The following is a 24837-nucleotide window of genomic DNA, read 5'->3' on the forward strand; positions in this document are numbered from 1 at the left end:
CACAAAGTTGAAAATAAAAATAAAAATTTTCTGTCTAATCTGAACCAAAATAAAACTGGAATAAAAATCTTATTATCTTTAAAGTAGAATTTAAGAAAAAAATTTAAAGGACAAAAAAAGACATTATATATTGGTTTTAAAAAATGTCAATGAGCAAGACGATAGGCCCATAATAAATTTATATTCTTAACTAGAGGGCCGATGCACAAAGATTTGTGCAAGAATGGGCCTTCCTTCCCCTGGCACCACATTCGCTCTGGCCAGAGCCACCTTTCTGCCTTCCCATGCTGCCCAGAGGCCCAGAGCAGCTGGGGTGGTACGGAACACCTGCGACCCGCCCCTGGCCACTCGGCACCTGTGTATGTAAATTAACCCACCATCTTTGTTGGATTAATTTGCATACTCACGCCTGATTGGCTGGTGGGCGTCACGAAGGTACAGTCAATTAGCATGTTACTCTTTTATTTGTGTAGATAATACAATTTTAAAGATTTAAGATTTTCCAATGATTGACCTCTAATACTTTGAGAGCAAGGAGTTGCTTTACACTTCAGTTCAATGCCTTAAGGGCTAAGGAAGTGTTTCGGTGCCCAATAAGAAATAAATAAATATTTTTTTAAACAACCTAAGGAAGAGTCCAACCCAGAGTCATGTCTTTTTTCCCAAGAAGATATTTCTATTTGACTCACAGAACATGTGGAACATGTGGGCAAATGGGTATTATTATTTGATGACTGTATAAAATGTCTCAATTGTATTTTAATCAGTCACACAAGGGTAAACTTCAAAAAATGTAGCAATCTGAAGAATGTTATATTTATATTTTAGTAAAAAAGATAAAACAAGAGTCACATTAAACAAGATGAACACATGAAAATTTTGCCCTGATGTTTCAAAATGAGAGTCTCCTTGACAATGCAAATAACACACAGTATATATGGCTTTTGTTGCACAGAATGTGTAAAAGGATAACAAAATAAAGCAATGAAACAAACAATTAGGTTGAAGAATTTGAAACTGATACTAAAACTGATGTTTTTGTAGGTTAAAAACTGTTGGACAACGGCAATTTCATGTGCATTATGTGAGTCAACTTCATATAAAAGACATTAAAAAAAAAAAAAAAAGCAATAGTGCCCGGCGGGCTTGGCTCAGTGGTTGAGCATTGACCTATGAACCAAGAGGTCATGGTTCAATTCCTGGTCAGGGCACATGCCCGAGTTGTGGGCTCGATCCCCAGTGTGGGGCATGTAGGAGGCAGCTATCAATAATTCTCTCTTATCATTGATGTTTCTATCTCTTTCTCCCTTTTCCTTCCTCTCTGAAATCAATAAAAATACATAATTTTTAAAAAGCAATAGTAATAAAAGATTAGACAAGGAACTGTGCTCAAAGGTAAACTATATACATACATACATATATATAGGTATGTGTATAGATATATAGAGACTCAATTTGCAAAGATAAATGCTGCCATCAGGGTTTCCACTATATTTCAGGGTCCACAACTGCCTCCTTCCACAGACCAGGCCCTCAGCTGAGATGAAGTCCTGAAGCCGAGTTATTTGACCCCCTCCCCACAAGGTGACTCATTGCCAATGACTTGCTGCTAAGGACAATCAAAGGTCAGCTCCTTTGCAATTTATACTCCAGACCCCTCTCCCTGTGAATTAGGAGTCTTTGACCTTGCCAATTAGGACTTCTCCCTCCTTTACAGAGCACACCCTCCATAAATCAGAAAAGCCTGAACCCCTGCCTCAGGCTCGGTCTCTAAGGAAACTGATCTAAGATACCTTGCAGTGGGGAAGGAGCAGGTGCACCTGAGTGCTGTAAAACACAAGGAGCTCATTTTTCCTGAATGCCTCCATCTGCACAGGTTGCCAACGGATGGCGATTTATTTTCTCTATGCCTGTAAAACGCAACCATGGTCAATAAGTTGTAAGGGACCAGCATGCTTTTTTACAAGAGCTTTAAAACTCATCTTTCTCCCAGTATACTTTTCCCCCTAAAAATATCATCCAGCCTGCTCCCTACCACACATCTCTTTACAATCAGCAAATGCTGAATTTTTTAAATGATTTCATTGAAGGTGTTACAATGACAATTTTCAGCTAGATGACAACAAATGAATGGAATGGCAGACACATAAGCAATTGATTGCTCCCAGCTTCCTGGAAGAAATTTAAGTCAACTGTTTGTGATTAAACTAGCACATTTGGAAAATGATGGCTGGTGATTGGAGAACCTGAAACATGCCTGGTTTCAAATGCCAGTCCATCAAAGCATCTATTGGGTCGAAGTGTTCTTTTTCCCTGTATTGGAGAACTTAATATGATTGATACTTCATTTCTCAGAACTGTTTCTCTTAATATACCTGCAAACTGGCATTCATTTTTTAATGTTAAAAGTTCAATTAATTTGCATTTAGCCATTGTGAACAGAATGTTCTTTATGAACATATTATACAAATTCATCCAATTCGAAAACAATTTGGCATAGGCAAATAGTGCCCTGTTCTTGTTTTCTGAAAAATCATTAAATGTTAAAAAGCAATTTTGAATTTATAAAGCTTTTTCTCCCATTCCACCCACCTCGACGGCTTTCTATTCTACCGCATCATAATCGTTATCCATTTCCCATTAACTCCAAAAGTTGCCAGAAAGTCTTAGAATTGAGAGCAAGGCAGTTTATCTCTGTGAAAATAGAAAACAAATTACTTTGGCTTATTCACACAGGAAGATTTCTAATTATGTAGACAAGAAACCAACAAACATTATTAATGAGGAGGATAAAAGAAGGTATCACCTCCAAACTTCCAGATGGCTTTTTTCAGTAAATGGGGCTGCCTCAGTAAATTTTTTGGAGTATTAAATTGAGAGCGGTTCTCTTAGCCTTTGCAACTGTGGCAGTCAAAAGAAGGTTGGAGCCTGGGGTGAAATGTGAAAAGCATTTTGGTCCTTGAGAAACCCAGGCTCTGCCTACACCTCACACAATGCCCTGGGGCAGTGGTCGGCAAACTCATTAGTCAATAGAGCCAAATATCAACAGTACAACGATTGAAATTTCTTTAGAGAGCCAAATTTTTAAAACTTAAACTATATAGGTAGGTACATTGTTATTAACTTAATTAGGGTACTCCTAAGCTGGCCTTTGCTAAAAACTCAAGGTGCCAAAGAGCCGCATGTGGCTTGCGAGCCGCAGTTTGCCGACCACTGCCCTGGGGGGTCACTTTGTATCTTTAGTGTTCAGGTTTCTCATCTGCAGATCTCATCTCCAGACCTCAGGTAGCTGGTGCTGCTGTTTGACAGATGAAAGCCTAGACTTCTAGGATGGTGATGTGGCGAAAGTGGTGATGCCATTTTATGGCTAGATGTTTTTCCTTTGGTGGGAGGTGGAGTATTTTAAGGAAAATTAGTGTAGTATCAGCTTTTATATGAGTTTTGTATGATCTTTTACAAATTATTGATACTTGCTGAGCCTTGATTTCTTCATATGTAAAATAAAGGGGATAAAACCTACTTTAAGATTATTTTGAAATTTAAATAAACTACTGTCTGTAAAGTGGCATGTTTCCTACTTTTTCTAAATATTAATTTCTTCCTGACAAAATCTCAGTAACCCCCTCACTTCACCCCATGCTTCTTCTCACAAATGACAATAAACCATTATGCCCAGAGATACAGAAGTTGTCTGGCAGTCTTACCTAAAACTATACTTCCTGATTTCACTTGGTTCTCCAATACACCAGCCTCCTTGCATTTTCTCAAGCCTGCTCTGTTCCTTGTCTTGCCTGGAAACCTTTCCCAATGCTGTTCCTTCTAACTGAAATGCTTAGCCTGTCCCCAACCTTTGCTTCTTTTCAGTTCTTCATGAAGTCTTTCCTGATTCATCAAACTAGATCAGAACATCTCTTATAGGTACTCACCACTACTTGATTGTCTTCCGCATGGCCGTTGTCACAATTAAATCGTGAATTTTTGCTTATTTGATTAATTCCTATTTCTCCCAAATACAGAATAAGTCCCTAGCAAAGGTCTAATTAGCATATTACCCTTTTATTAGTATAGATAAATGATAGTGTTATGTCAATTTCCTGACTCTAGGGAAAATTCTATGTTTGATTATGTATGTTAGTAGGTTTCAACCATTACAAAGAGTGAATATTTTGAAAATTAGGATAAAAATGTTTATAATACTACCATATTTGTCTAAGATTTTTATCTCCTAGAAATTGATAAACTATTAAAATGTCATTGAAATGTGAAAGCCATAAAATATATTCCCAGGCATAAAAGGCCTCAGAATATTTGCCAAGTAAAGAACTAACTTTAAAAGTTTCTTGAATCAGCCCGGCTGTGGTGGCTCAGTAGATTGAGTGTCGTCCCATGGACCAAGAGGTCCTGGGTTCAATTCCCAGTCAGGGCACATGCCTGGGTTGTGGGCTCAGTCCCCAATAGGAGCATGCAGGAGGCAGCCAATCAATGAGTCTCTCTCATCTTTGATGTTTCTATCTCTCTCCCCCTCTCCCTTCCTCTCTGAAATCAATAAAAATATTTAAGATAATAATAAATAACTAAAAAAAGCTTCTTGGATCAAAGACTCAAGTAAGAGAAAAAATACACTAGAATGCAGCAAGAAATATACAAAGGTAAGGTAATAAAATACTCTAAGTGTTTTTGCCATTTAAAAAAATATCCATAAAAGACCATGGGTAGGAAGGAATTTATAACCATAACATGCCAAAATAAAAATCTAGAAATGGATAATCAACATGATGGTAGGTAATGGAAGAGACCAATGGACTTCTTTTCCTACTTAATGTTGGAATAAAAATGTTGCAAAGTCTATGTTCTTTGTTATTGGTAGGGAATTAGACAAGGTTTTTATAACCTTGAACAAAATCACTTAATATTTATTTTCTCATTTTATGAAATTAAAAATTATAACCTGTTTATCTCAAAGGGGTGTCATTTTCTTTATTTTTCAAATATATTTTTAAAATATTATTCACATATTTAGATATAAATATTTATGGATTTCATTAAAAAACAAATTTTATTTCAAAGTGCTCTCAGCCTTTGAAATAAAAGGTGGGAGTTAGAGGAGTTAGAACTACTTCAGATTTTCCAGATACATCATAATCTACCTTAAATTCTTTTGATTGATCTCTGTTAAAATATCAAAAGAAGCCTTAAAAAAATTCCTTTCAGAGGAGTGACTAAAAAATTTAACCCATGTTGGAAATATGCCTATGCTATGACTATTTTAACTCATTTATTGGATTTCTCTAGCTTCACAGAGTCATTTTCTAACTATGCAATGATAATAACAATTAAAATATTCTCAATAATGGTAAAAACAAACTTTACAAATGGATTAAATTTAAAAATAAATAAGTAGGAGAAAAAAATGGAGACAGATGGGAGTGGTGTTGGGGAGATGGGAGGAAAAATTGAAGGGATTAAGAAGTACAAATTGGTTGTTACAAAATAGTCATGGGGATGTAAAGTACAGCACAGGGAGTATAGTCAATAATATTATAATAACTATGTAAGGTGTCAGAGGGGTATGTGATTTATTGGGATGATCACTTAGTTATGTAATATCTAATCACTGGGGTATATACCTGAAACTAACATAATAATGTATGACAACTATAATTTAAAATTAAAAGTGATAAAAATAATAAAATGGAGAAAAAGAATATGAATGAGAAAAGTCACCATTTATAGGGTGAAATATTCAATAAGTTTACAGGAATGATGCTCATGATATAGGAAGCAGGCTAAAGCCAGTTTAGGAAGAGACCCAGCTCTCTCACCCATCCTGGGTATAAAAAGTTCTTTCCTTTCTTATGTCTCCTGTCTCATTCACACAGCGCCACTACCATGAAACCTCAGCAGCAGTTCCAAAGCCGGTGTACCAACTCCCTAACACCCTATGATGTGAAAATAAGAGACAATACGGCCCAACTCCCCCAAAGAGCTGACTGTCTATTACCATTGTTTTTCTCTCATATCCTTAAACTCAGTGTTCCTCATTCATCAGTAGGTTTCCTCGCTATTCTAACAGATGTCCCACCCTTGGCTTACTATAAGTGAAGTGATCCTTTACATAGAAAAGATAAATAATGGATAGAATTCGAGTGGAAATACCTCCATTTGCTCACTCTCCGCTCACTTTTTTTTTCTTATCACAGACAAGTTTTCTCTTTATTGTTAATATATAATCTCAAGAGCAGCTGCTTGCAAAAGAGATTAATAAAAACTCATCAGTAAATATTCTGTTAGCATATCATAAAGATGAAATACATTTCAGGTAAAATGATTTCTCTTTTTTAGCAAGAACATAATTCTGACATAAAGGATTGTTATATTTTAACATCTCTTTCTATGAAAAAAGGCACTTTAATCTCTTAAAAAGTAAATTGTAAGAAAGTACATGTTGGCAGCTATAGTATTTTTTTAAATGACTTAGTGCACTGGAAAAATTATATGTACCCTCTGATTCAGTAAGTCCATAAATACTGGATGTATAAAACTCAGCCCAACTGTAAATGTTACAAGCACATGGGGACAATATCAATAAAGAACTCAACCTAACAATTCATAACCTATTCTAATAAAAAAAATCCTGTGACCTAAGTTAATATGTATATTATTTCACAATTGTACTTCCTTTTAGTTATTAGGGGGTCTTATCAGGGAGGGGGGGTGACAAACACAATTATAATCAAGCACTTATAATCATGTCAGTATAAACAGTTTTCCTTTATGAAGTTATTTTTTATATTACAGTTCATTTCTCATGCTGAATCATTAGAGCATTAAAAAACAAAAGTGGAAAAGTGTGCTATCATAGAGAAGCATAGGATTTTTGATGAGGTAAAAACTTTAAGATCACCCAGTTCAGTGGAAGTCCTGAGTTTAGAAGTTTTAAATGAATCTTAGAAACTGACATTTTTCTAAAGCTCTTTACATAATTTTGATGTAATCAGCCCAATTTAGATTCTAGATTAAGAGTTTTGGAACCAAACCATAATAAACTATTATAGATGAGGGAAAAGAAACCCACAAAAAAAGAGTGAAGTATGTGATACACAGCATTTATGTAAATTTAATTATAGGCACACAAAATAGCACAAGTTTGAAAGAAAATATACAAACAAAAAATACATTGGTATAGTTAACAATGGGGAACAAAGCAGAGTAAGTAATGAGAATGAAAGGGAATACATATGTGAAGAAATTGGAAGCTTTAAAGGAATGAAAAGGCATTTTAGATGAAAGTAATGTCCTTCTAGTCAGGTTGATGGATTGTTTCTTCATTCCAGCACCAAAATTCTACAAATAATAGCTGGCAAGCTGAAAACTATATGAAACTGGGTATTTAAGTCAGAACATGAAAGTTTTACTTACACATGCTGCTCAATGCTGGTTACAGTCAATCCTATGACACTATTTTTATTGCTATTTTACAGGTTTACATGTAAAGAAGCTAAAGCAAGAGTTTGAATTACTTTTCCAAATATAGGCATAAAAATTTCATTTATTCAACAAAATTAATTTAGCAAGTGATGTCTTATTATAGAGTCTGCAGATGAACTTTTAATTGCATTTTACTGTAGGTAGAATAAGTATAGGTATACTTACTGATCAAACCAGGATATTTCTACATGAGAAGGGGCACTAAAAATAATTGAAATCATATAGTTATAAAAATATTGATAGATTGATTGAAGTGGTTTGTTACATTGGTAGACCTATAAAATATATCTTTTCAAAAAAACTATTATTTTTAAAGTATATTTTTATTGATTTCAGAGAGGGATAGAGTGATAGAAACATCAATTATGAAAGAGAATCACTGACTGGCTGCCTCTTGCACATTATTATTAAAAATCAAATTTTAAAAATAAGAAAAACACATATTTGGTATATTTTTTAAAACGGGCTAGGCCATATCAGGACACATGGTGGTCCTCCATAGGAAAATACATGTTCCTCTCTCTGTGAGAGACCTTGAAGTGTTACCCTGAGCTCTAGCCATAATGATAGCAGCCTGGGGCGGGCAACAATTGGGAGTGGGAGAAGGAGTGGTCAGGGCGGGGAGGGATGCTGGGCATGAAGAATAGAGGTAGAAGATGAATACCCTCTCATGCTCTGAAGTGAAAGCTATAGTGAAAGAAGTGAAGTAAAATGACTGCACAGTCACCAACTAGGCCCCAAATACTATAATTTTTGAAAACGGAAAGAGAAGATGTTCTCAGAATAACTCTGTATTTTCTCCTGGGGTTTCAAAGCTGTCTATCTATAAAGAGTCTATTCTTTCCTATAAAACCTCTCAAGCTTTCCCTGTAAATAGAGCCTTTATGAATATGAAATCCCAGCCTTTCTCTTGCCAACAGATCAGAAAAGTCATCTAGATTGTGAGTGCTTAGTTCTCACTCCTTCCAGTTCTATTCAGGGACTGGCCATGTGTTGTCTTTGTTGGTGCCAATTTAGAGACTCAGGGGAGACAAGGATAGGAGATAACTTCCTGTCTACATGGCCTGTAGTTGTGCTTAATAAAAGAAAGAAAATATGCTCAATAAATGTTGGGATAAGAAAAGAGAAAAAAGTAAACAAAACTGAGTACTTAATTTGGGATGTGAAAGTAGGCCAGAAAAATTGGATTTTGATGTTGACTTAAAAAGACAGGGGTAGCTTATATTATGAGAGAAGATAAGAGAAATGAGGCAGAGGACAGAGAAAAGAATAAAAGTTGGGGAAAGCAATAAACTTTCTACTTCTGTCCATTATATGTATGTTAGGTTTCTCACCTGAGGGCAAGAAAGTAGTTAAGCCTCTCAAGGCAATGTATTAGTGTTGCCTAGGAAGAGAAATCTTTTAAAATGAACTGAGTTCTCAGAAGTAGAGTGTGGATTTCTCAAATCTAGGCCTTCATCTAGACATAAACAAATGTGTTGTACATGGTACTTCATGAGCTTTGAAATTAAAAAATTTTTAATGCATTGCAAAATGGAGGGGAAATTGGCAAAATGACTGTGGGTGAGACATGATTTTAAAATAGTAATCCCACATACCTAGACACGCATTACCTTTCTACGCTATTGTTTCAGTAATTATATGTAGCCTATTGCATAATATATCAAAAATACAGGAAGTTATCTTGAGTTTTGATAGGGAAAGTTTTGATTTGCAGGATCCTCGACTTCAAATTTAGCCTCTGTCCCTGCTTCTCTTTGCCTGTGGACTCTTTCTGGGGATTAATACACCCCTCCCTCAGGAACAGCCCTCAACTGATGACTAGCAGGATTTCCCTTTCCCCAGCTCAGATCACCTAAATCTGGGCTGTGTGTTCTATATTGTCTCCCAGAGTGCCCCAGTAAACTCAAGTTCAGGTTATGTATAGTAGTCACCTGCTTAATTACACACCCTTTATTAGATGTCTTTTCAGTTTCCCACTCTCCTGATTGGTATTTCCTGGAACTACCTCCCAAATTAACTACCAATATATGAATCCTCTTCTTAGGAAACCCAAACTAAGATACAATGGATTCTCATTATCCTCAGTAGTTATGTTCTCTAAAGTCACTGCAAACACAGAATTAGAAATATATTGAACCATTGCTCCAAGGGGAAATACAGGATTGCGTTCCTACAAGTCTAATAATATTTTCATCAAATGATCAAACATAACCTTGTTTTATGTGTTTCTTTTCAAAGACACCTTGAGTTTTGATTTATTAACACTGAACTCACAGCCAGCAGCAATCTAGCTCATGCCTAAAGGAAGCTTACCAGAGATGCACGTTTTCTCTGTCAGTCACATCACAGCTTACTTGCACTTAGAAAACAGTAGGCAGCACTTCAGCATTCTGCTTTGTCACCATTTTAAACAGCACAACACCAACAAGCACAAACATCAAAACACAGAGTGCTAAATAGATTATGAAAAGGACAATTGTTTACAGCATGAAAGCTGAAACAAGAAGGCAGGGCATCACCTTGTTCAACCTCAATAAGGAATATGTCCACAAATGACCACAAAAATGCAGCAAATATTGATTTGAGGATCATGGACAAATTTTAGCAAGTAGGCAAATTCACAAATGAACTCTTGTGGAGTTTCCTACAGGAAAGGAAGTAGGAACTGGAGAGTAGAGAAGGCTATGCAGGGTATCCAAACTGATGGTTCTAAGATAGCTTCACAAAGTTTACTTGCTCCCAGTATGCAGGTAGTGATGCTTTCCCATGCATGCTATAGGGGCTCAGAAATAGCTAACATAGAGTCAATGCAGGCATGCCCTGCATCTGAAGAAAGAAGAGTGCAGCAATCATATAATCAATTATTATATGATTATTACACCAGACAGGACTGGGGACACCCCAGTGGATACCAGAGTCCACAAATAGCAGAAAAAGATCAGATCATCCTGCCTTCACATTCCCACCCCACCTATGCTCCCATGCCAAGGCACTCAATAAGCTTGTTGGAAATTGGATGCAGCCCTCAAAAGGGGGAGATTCTCAATTGATTGAAATTGTACTCAAAGCACTGAAAACCTCATAAGTTGACTCAGATTCAGTTTCTGCTTAAAATAGAAATAATCCTAAATATTGAAGCATCTTGTGTTCTTATTGAAGAAATTGAGTCATTTTAGGATTTAACACATATTTAGTGCTTTATCTATAAAGTGAAAAATACCACATCAGCATGTTACATCCTAGATAGACACTAAGACAATCACAACAAATAAATATGAGATAACTTACAATATGCATGAGATACCTTGGCACAGGCAAGGATTATAGAAATTGAAAGGAGAAAAATACTACTCTGAATGTTGACGCATGGGGAAACCACAGGGGAGGATGGATAATTTGACTAGGTCATAAAGTACAAGAATGAATGGTTTGCATAAGTAAGGAGAAAATGCAGGAAGGTATTTTACATATAGAGAATGCAAATGAGTAGGTTGAACAGTAACAAATCCCTAAAGTGTGCCTGGAGGGAAATAAGTAGATCAGTTTAAGTAAAGTAGAATGCTAATAAAGAATAGTGAGAGAATACAATATGACAGACTTAACAAAAGAATCCATTGAACTTGATGAATGACTCACTATGGGAAAAAAGCATAAAAAGCATAATAGATGAATCAAGTTTTGAGGTTGGAGAGTGAAAACTGTGGTGCCAATGACAGAAGTAGGGAAACTAGAGCAGGACTAGTTTGAGGCAAAATAAGTGATGAGTTTGAGATGATAATATGACATCCCAGGGGAAATGACAAGTAAGCAGCTGAAGTTATAAAGTAGGATATTAGAGGAGAAGCAGAATTGGAAATGTATCTTTGAGAAATATCAGTACTAAGATTAATCATGGTAGCCTGTGAGTGGGTGACTGAAGTGATGCAATGAGAGAGAAAAGGTGGAGGAGGAAAAGTTTCCACAAAGAAAACAAAGAAGGAGCAGTCTAAGAATAGAAACATTCCTATTATTTCCAGGAGAAGAGCAAGAAGAAAAATTCAAGAGTTTATGATCCACTGTGTCAATTGCTACATGGGATAAAAGTTAGACAGAGGACTGAAGCAATTCAGCTGAGTTTGGTGACAAGCAATTTATGCTTGAGAGAGCAATTTTAGGAAAGTGGTTGGGGTGAAAGAAAGAATGCTTTCAAGAATGGGTTCAAGAGTATATGGAGGGGAATGGAGATAATGGCCATTGATCACTCTGAGAGAAAGAAATCTAGAAATTACTAGGTTTGCAGCATCATCAAGGAAAATGATGGGGAAGTGTTTCATTTTGTTTTCTTTTTTGAGGTTTCTGCACACAAAGAACAGAGTTCCAATGGAAAAAGACCAAATGAAGATTCAAGAAAATGAAGGGAATGACACTGGGAAAGCTTATTAATAACAAGAACTAACTCATGTGGTTCTTGTTCTCTCCCAGACACTGTTCTCAGTGATTTGCACATATTAATACACTTTAACTTCCTAATAGTCTAATAACATAGATACTATCATCATCCTCATTTTACTTATCAATAAATAGAGGTACAGGGAGGCTAAATAACTTACCCAATATCACCATCGGGCAAGAGTGAGGTCAATAAATGAATGAAGACATACAGACATCATGCTCTCATTTTCTGGGCTAATTACTTTTAAAGATTAAAGAGTAATGTCTCCTTTTATGAGACTGGAGAAAAGAAAGGATATGCTGGCTTATTCTAAGATGAAAAGTTAAGTACCTGAGCATAAATGGTATGACATCATATGATAGAGCTCTATCTTGAAAGTAGGAGAAGAGGGTAGGGATTAGAGTAAGGATTCAGGAAACATGGAGCCTGATGAAAATAGAGATGAGAGAAATGCACACTACAGATTCAACAGGAGAATAAAATCTATTATACACCTTCTGTAGACCCAGTTGATGAGGGACCATTAAGAATAGTTAAGCCAAATTCATTGTGGCTCTCCTGGGGGAATGGTGGGAAGATTAGAGTTTGCAGACAAGCCTAGCAGGTAAAGCTGTAAAATTAGGCCTATGAATGACATTATGGTACTGGAGAAAAGTTAATTTAGGTGCAAGATTATGTTTTACTAGAGGCCCAGTGCACGAAATTCATGCACAGGGAGGGGGGTGTCCCTCAGTTCAGCCTGCACCCTCTCCAATCTGGGACTCCTTGAGGAATGTCCGACTGCCCGACTGTCTAGTCCCCCCCAACTGCTCTCCCCTGCAGGCCTGGGTCCCCCCCAACTGCCCTCCCCTGCAGGCCTGGTCACTCCTAACTGCCCTCCCTGCAGGCCTGGTCCCCCCCAACTGCTCTCCCCTGCAGGCCTGGGTCCCTCCCAACTGCCTTTCCCTGCAGGCCTGGTCACCCCCAACTTCCCTCCTCTGCCTGCTTGGTCACCCCTAACTGCCCTCCCCTGCAGGCTTGATCGCCCCCAACTGCCCTCCCTTGCAGGCCTGGTCCCTCCCAACTGCACTCCCCTTCTGGCCTGATCACCCACAACTGCCCTCCCTTGCAGGCCTGGTCCCTCCTAACTGCCCTCCCTTGCTGGCCATCTTGTGGTGGCCATCTTGTGTCCACATGGGGACAGGATCTTTGACCACATGGGGGCAGCCATCTTGTGTGTTGGAGTGATGGTCAATCTGTATATTACTCTTTTATTAGATAGGATAAAGGCCTGGTGCACGGGTGGGGGCCAGCTGGTTTGCCCTGAAGGGTGTCCCGGATCAGGGTGGGGGTTCCCTTGGGGCGTGAGGCGGCCTGGGTGAGGGGCCTGTGGTGGTTTGCAGGCCGGCCACACCCCCTGGTGACCCAAGTGGAGGCCCTGGTATCTGGGGTTTATTTATCTTCTACTATTGAAATTTTGTAGCCTGGAGCAGAGCCAAGCCTTCTGCTTGCTCCATGGCAGCAGCCATTTCTGTTGGGATTTATTTATCTTCTATAATTGAAACTTTGTAGCCTTAAGCGGAGGCCTGGGCTGGCCAGTGTGTGTGGAAAGCTTGGCTTCCTCCATCACCGGGGGCGACCCTAGCCTCCTGCTCTTTCCGGCTCTGTGGCTGCCGCCATTTCTGCTTGGATTTATGTATCTCCTATCACTGAAACTTTGTAGCCTTGAGTGGAGGCCCAGGCCGGCAAGGGCAGGCAGAAAGCTTGGCTTCCTCCATTGCCGGGGAAACCCATGCCCCCCTCCTGCTCTCTGTGGCTGTAGCCATCTTGGTTGGGTTTATTTGCATATTTGCTCCTGATTGGCTGGTGGGTGTGGCTGGTGGGTGTAGCAGAGTGATGGTTAATTTGCATATTACTTTTTTATTAGATAGGATAATGGCAGGCAAGAAGTTATTTCAAATAATAAAAATAAGTCTTGATAACAGTATGCTCTTGGACAATATTTATAACACAAGTTGGTAAAAATAGATATCAAATTGGGTAATTTATATATATTTAGTAGGAATAATTGAAGCACAAGACTAAGCAATTTAATCTTCCATCAATAAATATTATCTTATTATTATTATTTCAGATATAAATGTTTCTTTATTCAATATCAATAAATCTCAGACTCTGAAAGACAAATTTTATTATGAAGATTGTATAGAATGAATATAATTGTACAACCTCAAATGATTTTTCTCATATTGTTTTTCACAGTCTGACCAAGCACAAGCTAACATGGGGATGAAATATTGTTTTTATCCTTGCTAAATAGCTCCAGAAAACACCACCAAAATATTTTTAACGGAACTATTTGATGCAATCAATGCATATAAAATATAGTTATAACCCAATCATAGATGGCAATTTATAAGAAATTGGTATATTATTAGTAGAATAATTAACTATATTTAATAGCTAAATGCATTTCAAAAATGTTAGTAAGCATTAAATCTGAAAGAATTTTAAATAATTTACAATAATTAAAAATAATATATTTTCTCTGAAATACTTTTTTCTACACCAAGAGTTGGAAACAAATAAAGCTCATAAAAATGTCATTCTGAACTTTGCCCAAAAATATTTTGTTTGTGGAAAATGATTATTTAGAATGTTTAATTCAGGGTTCATCATTCAGTTGTGATAGATGCTATTAAATATAAACAGCACATTTTTCCTAATATGATTGGGTTTACTTTTTAGATAATTGTCTGTGTTTAAACTGGGCTTATGAACATTTTTTTAACGATTCAGGGCCCAAGTAATATTGTTCTACTACATTCTGGAATATATGGCCTTGACTGCTTTTTAAGTATAGGGGTATATTCCTAAGTTATAGAGAATTTGCTAAATAAATGCTTTTAAACAATATTTTGAATTTAAAAAAAAACACATTTAATTGCAGGTTGATTTTGACAAGTCAATTCTTTCAGGAAATGTTCAGGGTCTGAGAGTTTGTCCGTGCCAGGATGATCTTCCAGTAATGCTCAGAAGAGCAAAGGGCACATATATGTAAGCCTGTGTGGTATTGGCCCCTTGCTTCTAACAGAATCTTTATGATTGTGTTCCAAAGCCAACTATAAGTATTTTGCTTGTTTTTAAAATATATGTGTATGGTTTTAGGTGCTGAACACCTCATTATTGTTTATATCCCATCAGTATAAAGTATGAGGCAGTTAGACACATTTTACAGATACCTGCTGAAACTCTAACCATTTCTTTGCCCATTGAGTGCAAGTGTAAGTGCTTCCTCCTCAAGGCATTTTAAATTAAAGAAGCTTTGTAAGAACATTAAACTAAGATCAGAAGATAAATTAATAATGGGACATTGAAAGGTTTTAGAAAATTTCTTGGGATTTCCACCCTAGGTTAGAACAGGAAACAATAAGGAATGCAAATAAGAAAATGACTTTGAAAGGAAAGACAAATATTTAATAATTTCCCAAGGTCAATTACTATCTTTTTGTAAGGTCATGTGCCTTAATATGAATATTTAATATTCTTAATATATTTAAATATTCTTAATATATGTTTCCTCCACACTTAAGTTTTAAAAGTTAGGCACAAAGAAGGTTCACAGCACAGAATAGTTCCCATTTCAGCGGGGAATTCTCACCTTGTTATATGCGTTGTGACTAAACAGGGTGTGGGTATTCTCCTGTTCGTCAGTCAGTGAGAAGGAGGACAAATGACTGAAGGGTCCTGGGGTAAGACAGTCAGCATGTGAGAGGGTCTGTGGATGCAGCAGGGACTTAGCAGGAGGATAGAGTCTAGTCTGATATAAAGGATGGAGAGAAACAGGCTTGTGAGGGACTGTCACATCCTGGGAAGAAGAAAGGCATAAAGAGTATATTAGTGGACAGAAGTCAAACTCACTTGGAATTAAGTCTAAATATTATAGATGCTATGTCAGAATTTCTTACTAGTAAGAAGAAAACCTCATACTTAGGTCCCTTACAAGGCATCGGCTTCCATAGCGTATTGTTGTCTCCTTCAATAATTCCTATCTATCTCCCACCTGTAGCCACTTCTACAAATGCCTACAGCATCTCCTAAAAGATGCCAAGTTTGTAATCTTTGGAAGTACTGAGAGGGGAAATGTTTAAGGGAGAAGAGAGCTCGTCCCAAAAGGGGTAGATGGGATTAGAAAGCATTTGTTGAAGATGTAGGTAACAGTGGAAATGAATTTAAAGGTGCTTGAGATTGGGTCTGGAAGAAATGGGGGAGAAAGGCTAGAGCACTGCAGAGGATATTAATGTGTGATCAGGGGCAAAAATACTGGTTTAATTCATGGTACAGTAAATTGTTGAGTTGGGCTGAGTCTGAACCAGGGATCAGGCAGAGGAGAATGAATGAATGAGGTCTTTAATTCCAGGCAATGTGTTGCTATGGAGAGGAAGTGAAGTTACAGCAAACAGATGAGTTCAGCTATACAGAGGAGAGTTAATGAGGTCTAATTTGAGTGGGTCTTTAACCAGGAAAAGGGACTAATGCAAATGACTTGGAGGAAGTAGGAATTACCAGATGAGGCCATGGATTATGTGAAAGGAGCAAGGAAACTATGGGTGGGAAGTCTTGAACCTACAAATTAAAGTTGCAAAGAAGGTTTGTCTAATATCTATACAAGAGAGGGGCATTTTTTTTTTTTTTTTTTTTTTTTTTTTTTTTGCTGATATATAAGTTCCTCTTAAATTTCAAACTGAATCCATTTTGCCATTTTAGAAACCATTGACTGGTTTTCTAAAATTTATGCTGAATGTGTTGGCTGTATCAATAGATGTATACTCCTACCCCCCCCCCCCTTTTATATATTTTTATTTATTTCAGAGAGGAAGGGAGAGGGAGAGAGAGATAGAAACACCAATGATGAGAATCATTGATCAGATGCCTCCTGCATGCCCCCCACTGGGGATCAAGCCCACAATCCTGGCATGTGCCCTGACTGGGAATCGAACAGTGACTTCCTGGCTCATGGGTCGATGCTCAACCACTGAACCACACTGGCCAGGCTCCTACCGCCCTTTTTAAAGCAACTGATTCAAAACTTAATTTGCAAACTAAACTCTCAGAAAATTTAAACAGGTTAGAAAATTATAATTCTAATGTATTTATTTGTAGAATTAAGGGATTTAAACCCTCTGTACCTTGAAACGGTGACTAACTGTGTTTTATTTTTATTAGGTTCTTGTTTATGATTCAAGTGTTTATTTTACATATTGAGCACATACAAATAATTTCACACATACACATGACATGCATACATTATTATAAAAAAAGATAGCACCCTATGTACAATATCCTGTATTTTATTTGTTTGGACTTTTTTCCACTTAACAGCTTTGGAATACTTCTATGTCAGAACATGAAAGCTTTAGATTTCCTACTGAGACACATTATTGAGTTATCTCATTGATTATAATTGTCATTCAGTTGATTCTCTCAGAAGCTCCAGTTAAATCACCTAAAGTATTAAATCACTTACCTTAGTAATAAATTTACCTCCTCTTTGCCAGTTCTTATATGTTTTATTCCTTTCTTTTGTATAATTCTGTTGGCTCATACCTCTAACATTATAAAACAATAGTCATGTTAGTGTGCAACATTAATGGACTACTTATAGTTTTGCCCATTAAAGATGGCTTTTAGATTGAAAGATGTTCTAATGTTGTTTATATTTCTCAATCAGCTATTCCATTATTCTATCAACAACTAATTACATTTCTTAACCAGTGCAAAAAGTGATTAATATGAAAACTGAATAGCAAGCACAAGCCCAGCTGTGTAAGAAAAGGGCAGCATCCTGAGGGTGAGGTTGCATAGGGAAAGATGAGCTGAACCGAGTCTATGTTTTATATTCTGGCTTCAGCTTTTCTTGCAGAGTTTAAGAACCCATTCTGGAAATGTCAGGAGACAAGCTTGTAGTGATCCATGGAGGGCAGAGGGTTGCCTATATGGGGGAATCCGACAGGGTTGAAGTTGAACCAATTAGGAGGAGTCGTGCTGTTGTGGTGAGTTGTGCTGTTGTTTTTTTCTTCTACGCTTTCTGTGGCCAACCTCCATCTCTTCGGAGTCAGTCAAACCTGAACACATCTATCTATAGGTAAGGTCAGACAGTGTCAGCTACTCCAGGTAGCTGGGCAGAGAGGAAAACAGAATTTTACCCACACTTGGAAAAGCCAAAGAGAGCTATGAATCTTGGCTAGGCTCATTTGAGCTCTATCTGGTTGACACTACAGGACAAAAGTGGAAGGATTCTTGGTAGTGACAGCCTCAACACGTACATCCTGTTCCAATCTGTGCTAGTTGTCTTTTACACTTTGTGTAAGTTCTTATCCTGTGATTCTCCTTTTTAAAATACTTTTATTAATTTTAGAGAGAGAGGGCAAGAGAGAAGCATTGATTGCCTCCCACAAACACCCCAAACTGGGGAATCGAACTGGAGACCATTTTATGCACAGGACAATGCCCAACCAACTGAGCCACACCAGCCAGGGAATCCTATGATTCTCTTTACCAAAATCCTGGAAACTTTCTTTTCCTATCTCCTGTGTTCACTCTCCTCTTTCCAGGGCCCCATATCTTTCCTTTTCTTGGTTTCTCTCATATATACTGGGCCTTAAAGGAGCTTCCTGGGGGAAATAGAGTATTAGAAGTAAAATTTTTATATTTTGCAGTTTAAAATTTTTCTTCTGCTCTTACTTTTAAGTTTTTGGATATAGAATTCTAAGCAAAATTATTTCCTTCAGAATTTTGAAAGTACTGTTACACTGGAACAGTGTTACTATACTGTTACTATTTTATTCAATTGTTTTTAAAAAGTTTTGTACAGATGATTTCTATAGCTTTTCAGTTTTCCAGTTATCCTTTGTCATTTCTAATAAGGTGCTTTGTTTTGCTTTTCTTATGCACATAAAATTTTATTGTTCTTAAAATTTCTGTGTTGAATATTTAATTGATTTACTTTTATTCTTTTATTTATTTATTTAGCATACTTAGATTCATAAATAACCTTCCAATGACTGTTTTAACTGTATCTCATAAGCTCTAATAAATAATAATTATCTTTTGTTTTCCAGGTAGAAATTTATTTTGAACTTCCTCTTTAATCAAATAGTTTGATCTACTTTAGATGATTATTTTTCCACATAGTTATCATAAATTGAAAAAGTGACAAAGTATTTTATCACTAATATATTTTATTTTATTCTCATTCTATCTCTTGCTTTGCCTTGTGAGTGTTGATGTTGAAATAGCCAAACAATCATATTTTCCCTGTCAAATTTATCCTTTAGCATATAAGGGGGTCTTATTTGTCTTGGTTAAGAAATGTTTGACCTGAATTCAGCTTGCTCATTGTGAAGACTATAATCTCTCCTTTCCTTCTGTTTGTAGTACCTGGAATACTGTGTCATCTTCAACTGTCCCCAGCCACTTGTGTGTTGAGTTTTCAAATATAATTTTACTGATTTCAGAAAGGAAGGGAGAGGGAGAGAGAGATAGGAACATCAACAATGAATGAGAATCGCTGATCAGCTGCCTCCTGCACACTCCACACTGGGATCAAACCTGCAACCTAGGCATGTGCCCTCACCAGGAATCGAACCAGGAATCAACCACGGAGCCATGCCAGCTGGGCCCCAATCACTTTGTTTTAACAGTTTGAACTTAAAGATCGATTCTGTTTGTTATTTAGTCTGGGAGATTCCCCCACCCTCCTCATTTTTCTTATCTTTATCTCCATAGTAACCAAATCTTTCCTGAATGAGCTGTTTTTGCAAGAGATTCACATGTGGAAGGACAACTGCTGGGACTGTCTTTGTGTTTCAAAGATACAGGATTTGGGTTGTGAGTTTATTTAGACTTTATTTTCCCTCAAATAATGAAACTCAGCTATACGGTACTTTACAGAACAGACTGTCTGTGTCCAGAATGCCACAGAGAAAGAGAAAGCCTCCTGTAAGTAATTAAAATTCAAGGCAAAAATATAAACTTAGGACTAGGCTTATGAATAATGAAAGTAGATATAAAATCTTATTTCAAAAAAATAATCTCTCTATATAAATGCCCAGTGACTGGAATGGCAGAATGACCAGAATAATCAGAATGACCGGTGACTATGATGCACACTGCAGTAGCCAACCATCCTGATCCGGGCCCTAATCTCAGCCCCGCCCCCCATGGCCCGGTCCCTGATTGGCCCCCAATACCCCGATCGGGGGTGGGGCTGGCTGGCCAACAGCCTGCAGCCCCTCCCCCCTGCTGTCCCAGCCCAATGGTCCCCCATCAATGCAGGCCTGCTGGACCCCACCCGTGCATGAATTCATGCACTGGGCCTCTAGTTTCAAAATATTTTTATCAAATTCAATAGGTTATCACTGTTTATACTTTATTTTTATGGCTGATAACAAGCTTATTTATACTAAATACAAGTATTATGTCACCTCTGGCATTTCTTGTTCTTTATGCCTATATTAGTAATGGTATGTTCAATCTAGATTATTTTGCAGTAGATTTTTAAAAATCAAATCATTTTATGAAGATTATTTTAATCAAAAATAGTTAAAATGATAAATCATATGTCCAGCTGGCACATAAACTACTAAGAAAGCACCAACAAAGGGCACTTTAAGGTACTATGGGCACTTTTTATTAAAGTCTGTACATCTGAGACTCTTTTGTTGCATCCTGGTATTTATGCACCACTAGCTTGCCTGTGGTTTGGAAACGAAGGGTGAAAATCCATTTTCTCTTTGCCCCCACTGTCCCTGTGCCTTTGGGAACTTTGGGAACTCAGAGCAGCACTAGGCAAAAAAAAAAAGAAAAAAAAAAAAGTTGCTATAAGCTTAAGGAATATGCAAATGAGGGCTCCATCCATTACCCCAAGTTAGAGAGCCCTAAAACTCTCCCAGAAACTCTTACTTAGAATATACATGAGTTATGACTATCTAGCATTCAGACCTACAAAAGAGACCAATGTAAACCCATATGATACAGCAAAGCTTAAAATCTTTCTTGTGATTTTAGGTCAGGAGTTGGCCAACATTTTCCATAAAGATCCAGTTAGTATATATTGTAGGCTTAGCAACCATATGTTCTGTCACAATTCCTCCTACTATGGTCATGTGAAAGCAACCTTAGACAATGCATAAATGAGTAGGCTTGCCTGTGTGCCAATATACTGATTTATAGAAACAGGGATTGGTTGCATCAGATTGTGACCCCTGTTTTAGGTTTAAAGAAAAACAAACCCTAACAAAATCTTTATCATGTCTCCCACCCCTAATGAATTATCTTGAGGTTGGTACATCTTACTTTGGAGATCACTATTTTAATGATTCCTAAAAAATGAACAACATTCTACACTGCTTTCAATAGATGAATCTGTTAATGTTCTAGTTATTGAGGGAAGGACAGGGATTATAAAATTGTCTTATACATGTTTCTATCAGTGAGCTAAGCAACAGTTTTTTCTGATAAAATGCTTTAAATTGCCTTTCACTTACTCAAGAATTGTCTCCTTCAAGATAAAAATACTTAGAGAAAATATTTATCAAAAAAAGAGCTTTACTTAGGAGCGTGACTTTTATTTTGAGTGATTATACCCTGCAAATTTTCATATCCTGCAACATTTCAAGAACACGAGAATTTATAAAGCAAGTAATATCTTTGTGCATTAGAAACAAATTAGCAGACAGATACGCAGAGGGTAAATTAATTTAGCTCTATTTATTAAGGAATTCCAGATCCTGCAGCACTGAATATTGACATAGACATCAGAAAAGTAATGCTAAAGCCATATCGATGTGTTCACCACTCTAGAAAAAAGCCCACTTTCTACTCAGCCATAAAGTCACACTGTTTAATTTCAAAAGCTGTTTTCATTGCAGTACCAGCAAAGAGCACTTTATATTAAAGTCTGTACATCTGAGACTCTTTTGTTGCATCCTGGTATTTTAAGGTCACCTGCTTGCCTGTGGTTTGGAAACGAAAGGTGAAAATCCACTTTCTCTTTGCCCCCGCTGTCCCTGTGCCTTTGGGAACTCAGAGCAGCACTAGGCAAAATTACTGGAGCCTTTAACTCCATCCTCTCTCCCTTCTTCCCACTTCTTTGATAAAACAACACTTCTTTATAAATGGAGCACTTCTTTACAGCTTCCCTTTCCCACCCAGTTTTATAACAATTGAAAATCCGAATTACAGCATTTCTGCTACAGTTTTAATTTAAAACAACACCCTGATCATACATTCAAGAACAGTCACAATGTATTTCTTAAAGAGTGACTCCTTTAGCCAAAGATATGTCAACGTTTTACAGATGGTATCACAGAAAACCCAAATTACCAAGAGATTCTAATAATCTGCATTTCATTAAGATCAAGCCAAGATAAATTAGGCCTCTCAGTTTTGAACATATGGCATAACTTCTAGCTTATCAGCCCTGATTTTAAATAATCCATATGCATTTTTAAAACAAGACATACTTAAAGCAACACAATCTATTTTGAGTCCTGATTATGAAAAAAAATTGAATTTTAAGAGTAGCAAAAAGAAAAGAGCAACCAAGGTTCAGAAAATTTAGAAGGCATGGAGTGGGTGGTGCAGAAATTGTCTGCTCTCTTTCCTATGGGGTCATCCATATCTATCATACAGCCAGGCACAAACAAACATTACTAGGTATACCAGTTAATACTGGGTAGATTTTGTAATAAAAAAAAAAACATGATTATTTCAAGAGAAACATCCAAAGTGCTTTATTCAAAACTAGAGGCCCAGTGCATGATATTCATGTATGGGGGAGGGGTGTGTCCCTCAGCTTAGCCTGCACCCTCTCCAATCTGGGACCCTTTAAGGGATGTCTGACTGCACGGGCAGTCGGACATCCCTCTCACAATCCAGGACTGCTGGCTCCCAACTGCTCGCCTGCCTGCCAGCCTGATCGCCCCCTAACCACTCCCCTGCCAGCCTGATTGACACCTAACTGCTCCCCTGCCAGCCCAATTGCTGCTAACTGCCCTCCCTGCTGGCCTGGTCACCCTAACTGCCCTCCCCTGCTGGCCTGGTCGCCCATAACTGTCCACCCCTGCAGGCCTGGTCACTCCCAACTGCCCTCCCCTGCTGGCCTGGTCACCCAATAACTTCCCTCCCTTGCCAGCCTGGTTGCCCCTAACTGCCTTCCCCTGCTGGCCTGGTCACCCATAACTTCCCTCCCTTGCCAGCCTGGTTGCCCCTAACTGCCCTCCCCTGCTGGCCTGGTCACCCCTAACTGCCCTCCCTTGCCAGCCTGGTCACCCCTAACTGCCCTCCACTACCAGCCTGGTCACCCCTAACTGCCCTCCCCTGCAGACCTGGTCCCCATAACTGCCCTCCCCTGCAGGCCTGGTTGCCCCCAACTGCCCTCCTCTGCTGGCCCGGTCACCCCTAACTGCCCTCCCCTGCAGGCCTGGTCACACCCAAATGCCCTCCTCTGCTGGCCAGGTCACCCCTAACTGCCCTCCTCTGCTGGCCTGATAACCCCCAACTGCCCTCCCTTGCAGGCCTGGTCCCTCCCAACTGCCTGGTCCCTTCCCTTGCTGACCTGATTGCCCACAACTGCCCTCCCCTGCCAGCCATCTTGTGGTGGCTATCTTGTGTCCACATGGGTGCGACCATCTTTGACCACATGGGGGTGGCCATCTTGTGTGTTGGAGTGATGGTCAATTTGCATATCACTTCTTTATTATATAGGATAATGTCCATCACTAGCTATACATTTCCCCCATCTTTCAGGTAATTTGTGGATACTGTCCCAATAGAACTTTTTTTGTGTTTTGTGTTTCTCTTAATATATTTTATTGCTGTTTATCAGAGAGGAAGGGAGAGGGATAGAGAGTTAGAAACATTGATGAGAGAGAAACATCGATCAGCTACCTCCTGCACACCTCCTACTGGGGATGTTCCCACAACCAAGGTACATGCCCTTGACAGGAATCAAACCTGGGACCTTTCAATCTGCAGGCTGATGCTCTATCCACTGAGCCAAATCAGTTAGGGAAGAACTTTTCTTGTTTTGAGGCAAACCATTCAGAGACCCAATTTTCCAGTTCTTCATATGTTTTAAAGTGCTGCTCAGAAAGTGCGTGTGCCATCGATCTGAACAATTGGTAATCTGAAGGAGCAAGGTCTGGTGAATACAGCGGGTGGGTTAATACTTCCCAGACAAGATCTTTTAATGTGTCTTTAACTGGTTTTGAAGTGTGTGATGGTGCATCATCATGAAGTAAAATTACTTTGCCCTGTCTTCTGGCACATTCTGGTCGTTTTACAATCAAAGTGTGGTTCAAATTGATTATTTGTTGTTGGTAGCAATCAGTATTAACAGCTTCACCTGGTTTTACAGTGTTTCCCCAAAAATAAGACAGTGTCTTATATTATTTTTTGCCCCCAAAGACACGCTAGGTCTTATTTTCAGGGGATGTCTTATTTTTCCATGAAGAAGAATACGGTACACATTTATTGTTAAATGAAAATAAAGGAACTTTATTACCTGTATACAGTACGGTAGTACGGTAGTTGTCAACACAAACCAGACAAACTGTGAATCCTACAGTATCAAGAATTTACTAATTCATTCAATGACAATCATGTCATCATCTTCTAGAACATCATCATAACAATCCAATTCCTGAATTTCCTGGTGAATTGCTTGTGACTCCATTTCTTTCAGAATCAGTGGACCAAATCTCTCATGTTTAGCAATAGCACTGTCTTTAAATGAGTACTTCTTGTCAAGGTAGCCTGCTAGCAGTGCATTTGCAATGCAACTGTCAGTGATTTTTCTCTCATGAATTCTTCACCCAAGTCACAACTTCTTGCAGTTTAGGTTTCACAAAGTTTCCACGCTGATTTCTCTC

The 24837-nt window shown here is 38.1% G+C and overlaps 1 protein-coding gene across 31 annotated transcripts in view; it reads right to left on the reverse strand.

Annotated features, from left to right (window-relative positions):
• The window catches only part of MLIP (muscular LMNA interacting protein), a 262050-nt gene that overhangs the window by 20849 nt on the left and 216364 nt on the right, over nucleotides 1-24837 (reverse strand). For 7 of the 31 annotated variants that reach the window (XM_080666525.1, XM_080666538.1, XM_080666524.1 and 4 more), the window contains one exon: nucleotides 15564-15770. The exons of 23 other annotated variants lie outside the window; for them this stretch is intronic. In XM_080666525.1, the coding sequence (XP_080522651.1) occupies nucleotides 15564-15770 (207 nt within the window). The remainder of the gene's footprint in view (nucleotides 1-15563; nucleotides 15771-24837) is intronic. One more of the 31 variants, XM_080666534.1, reaches the window with a different exon arrangement.

This window comes from Plecotus auritus, assembly GCF_963455305.1.
Source record: "Plecotus auritus genome assembly, chromosome: 4".
NCBI lineage: Eukaryota > Metazoa > Chordata > Mammalia > Chiroptera > Vespertilionidae > Plecotus > Plecotus auritus.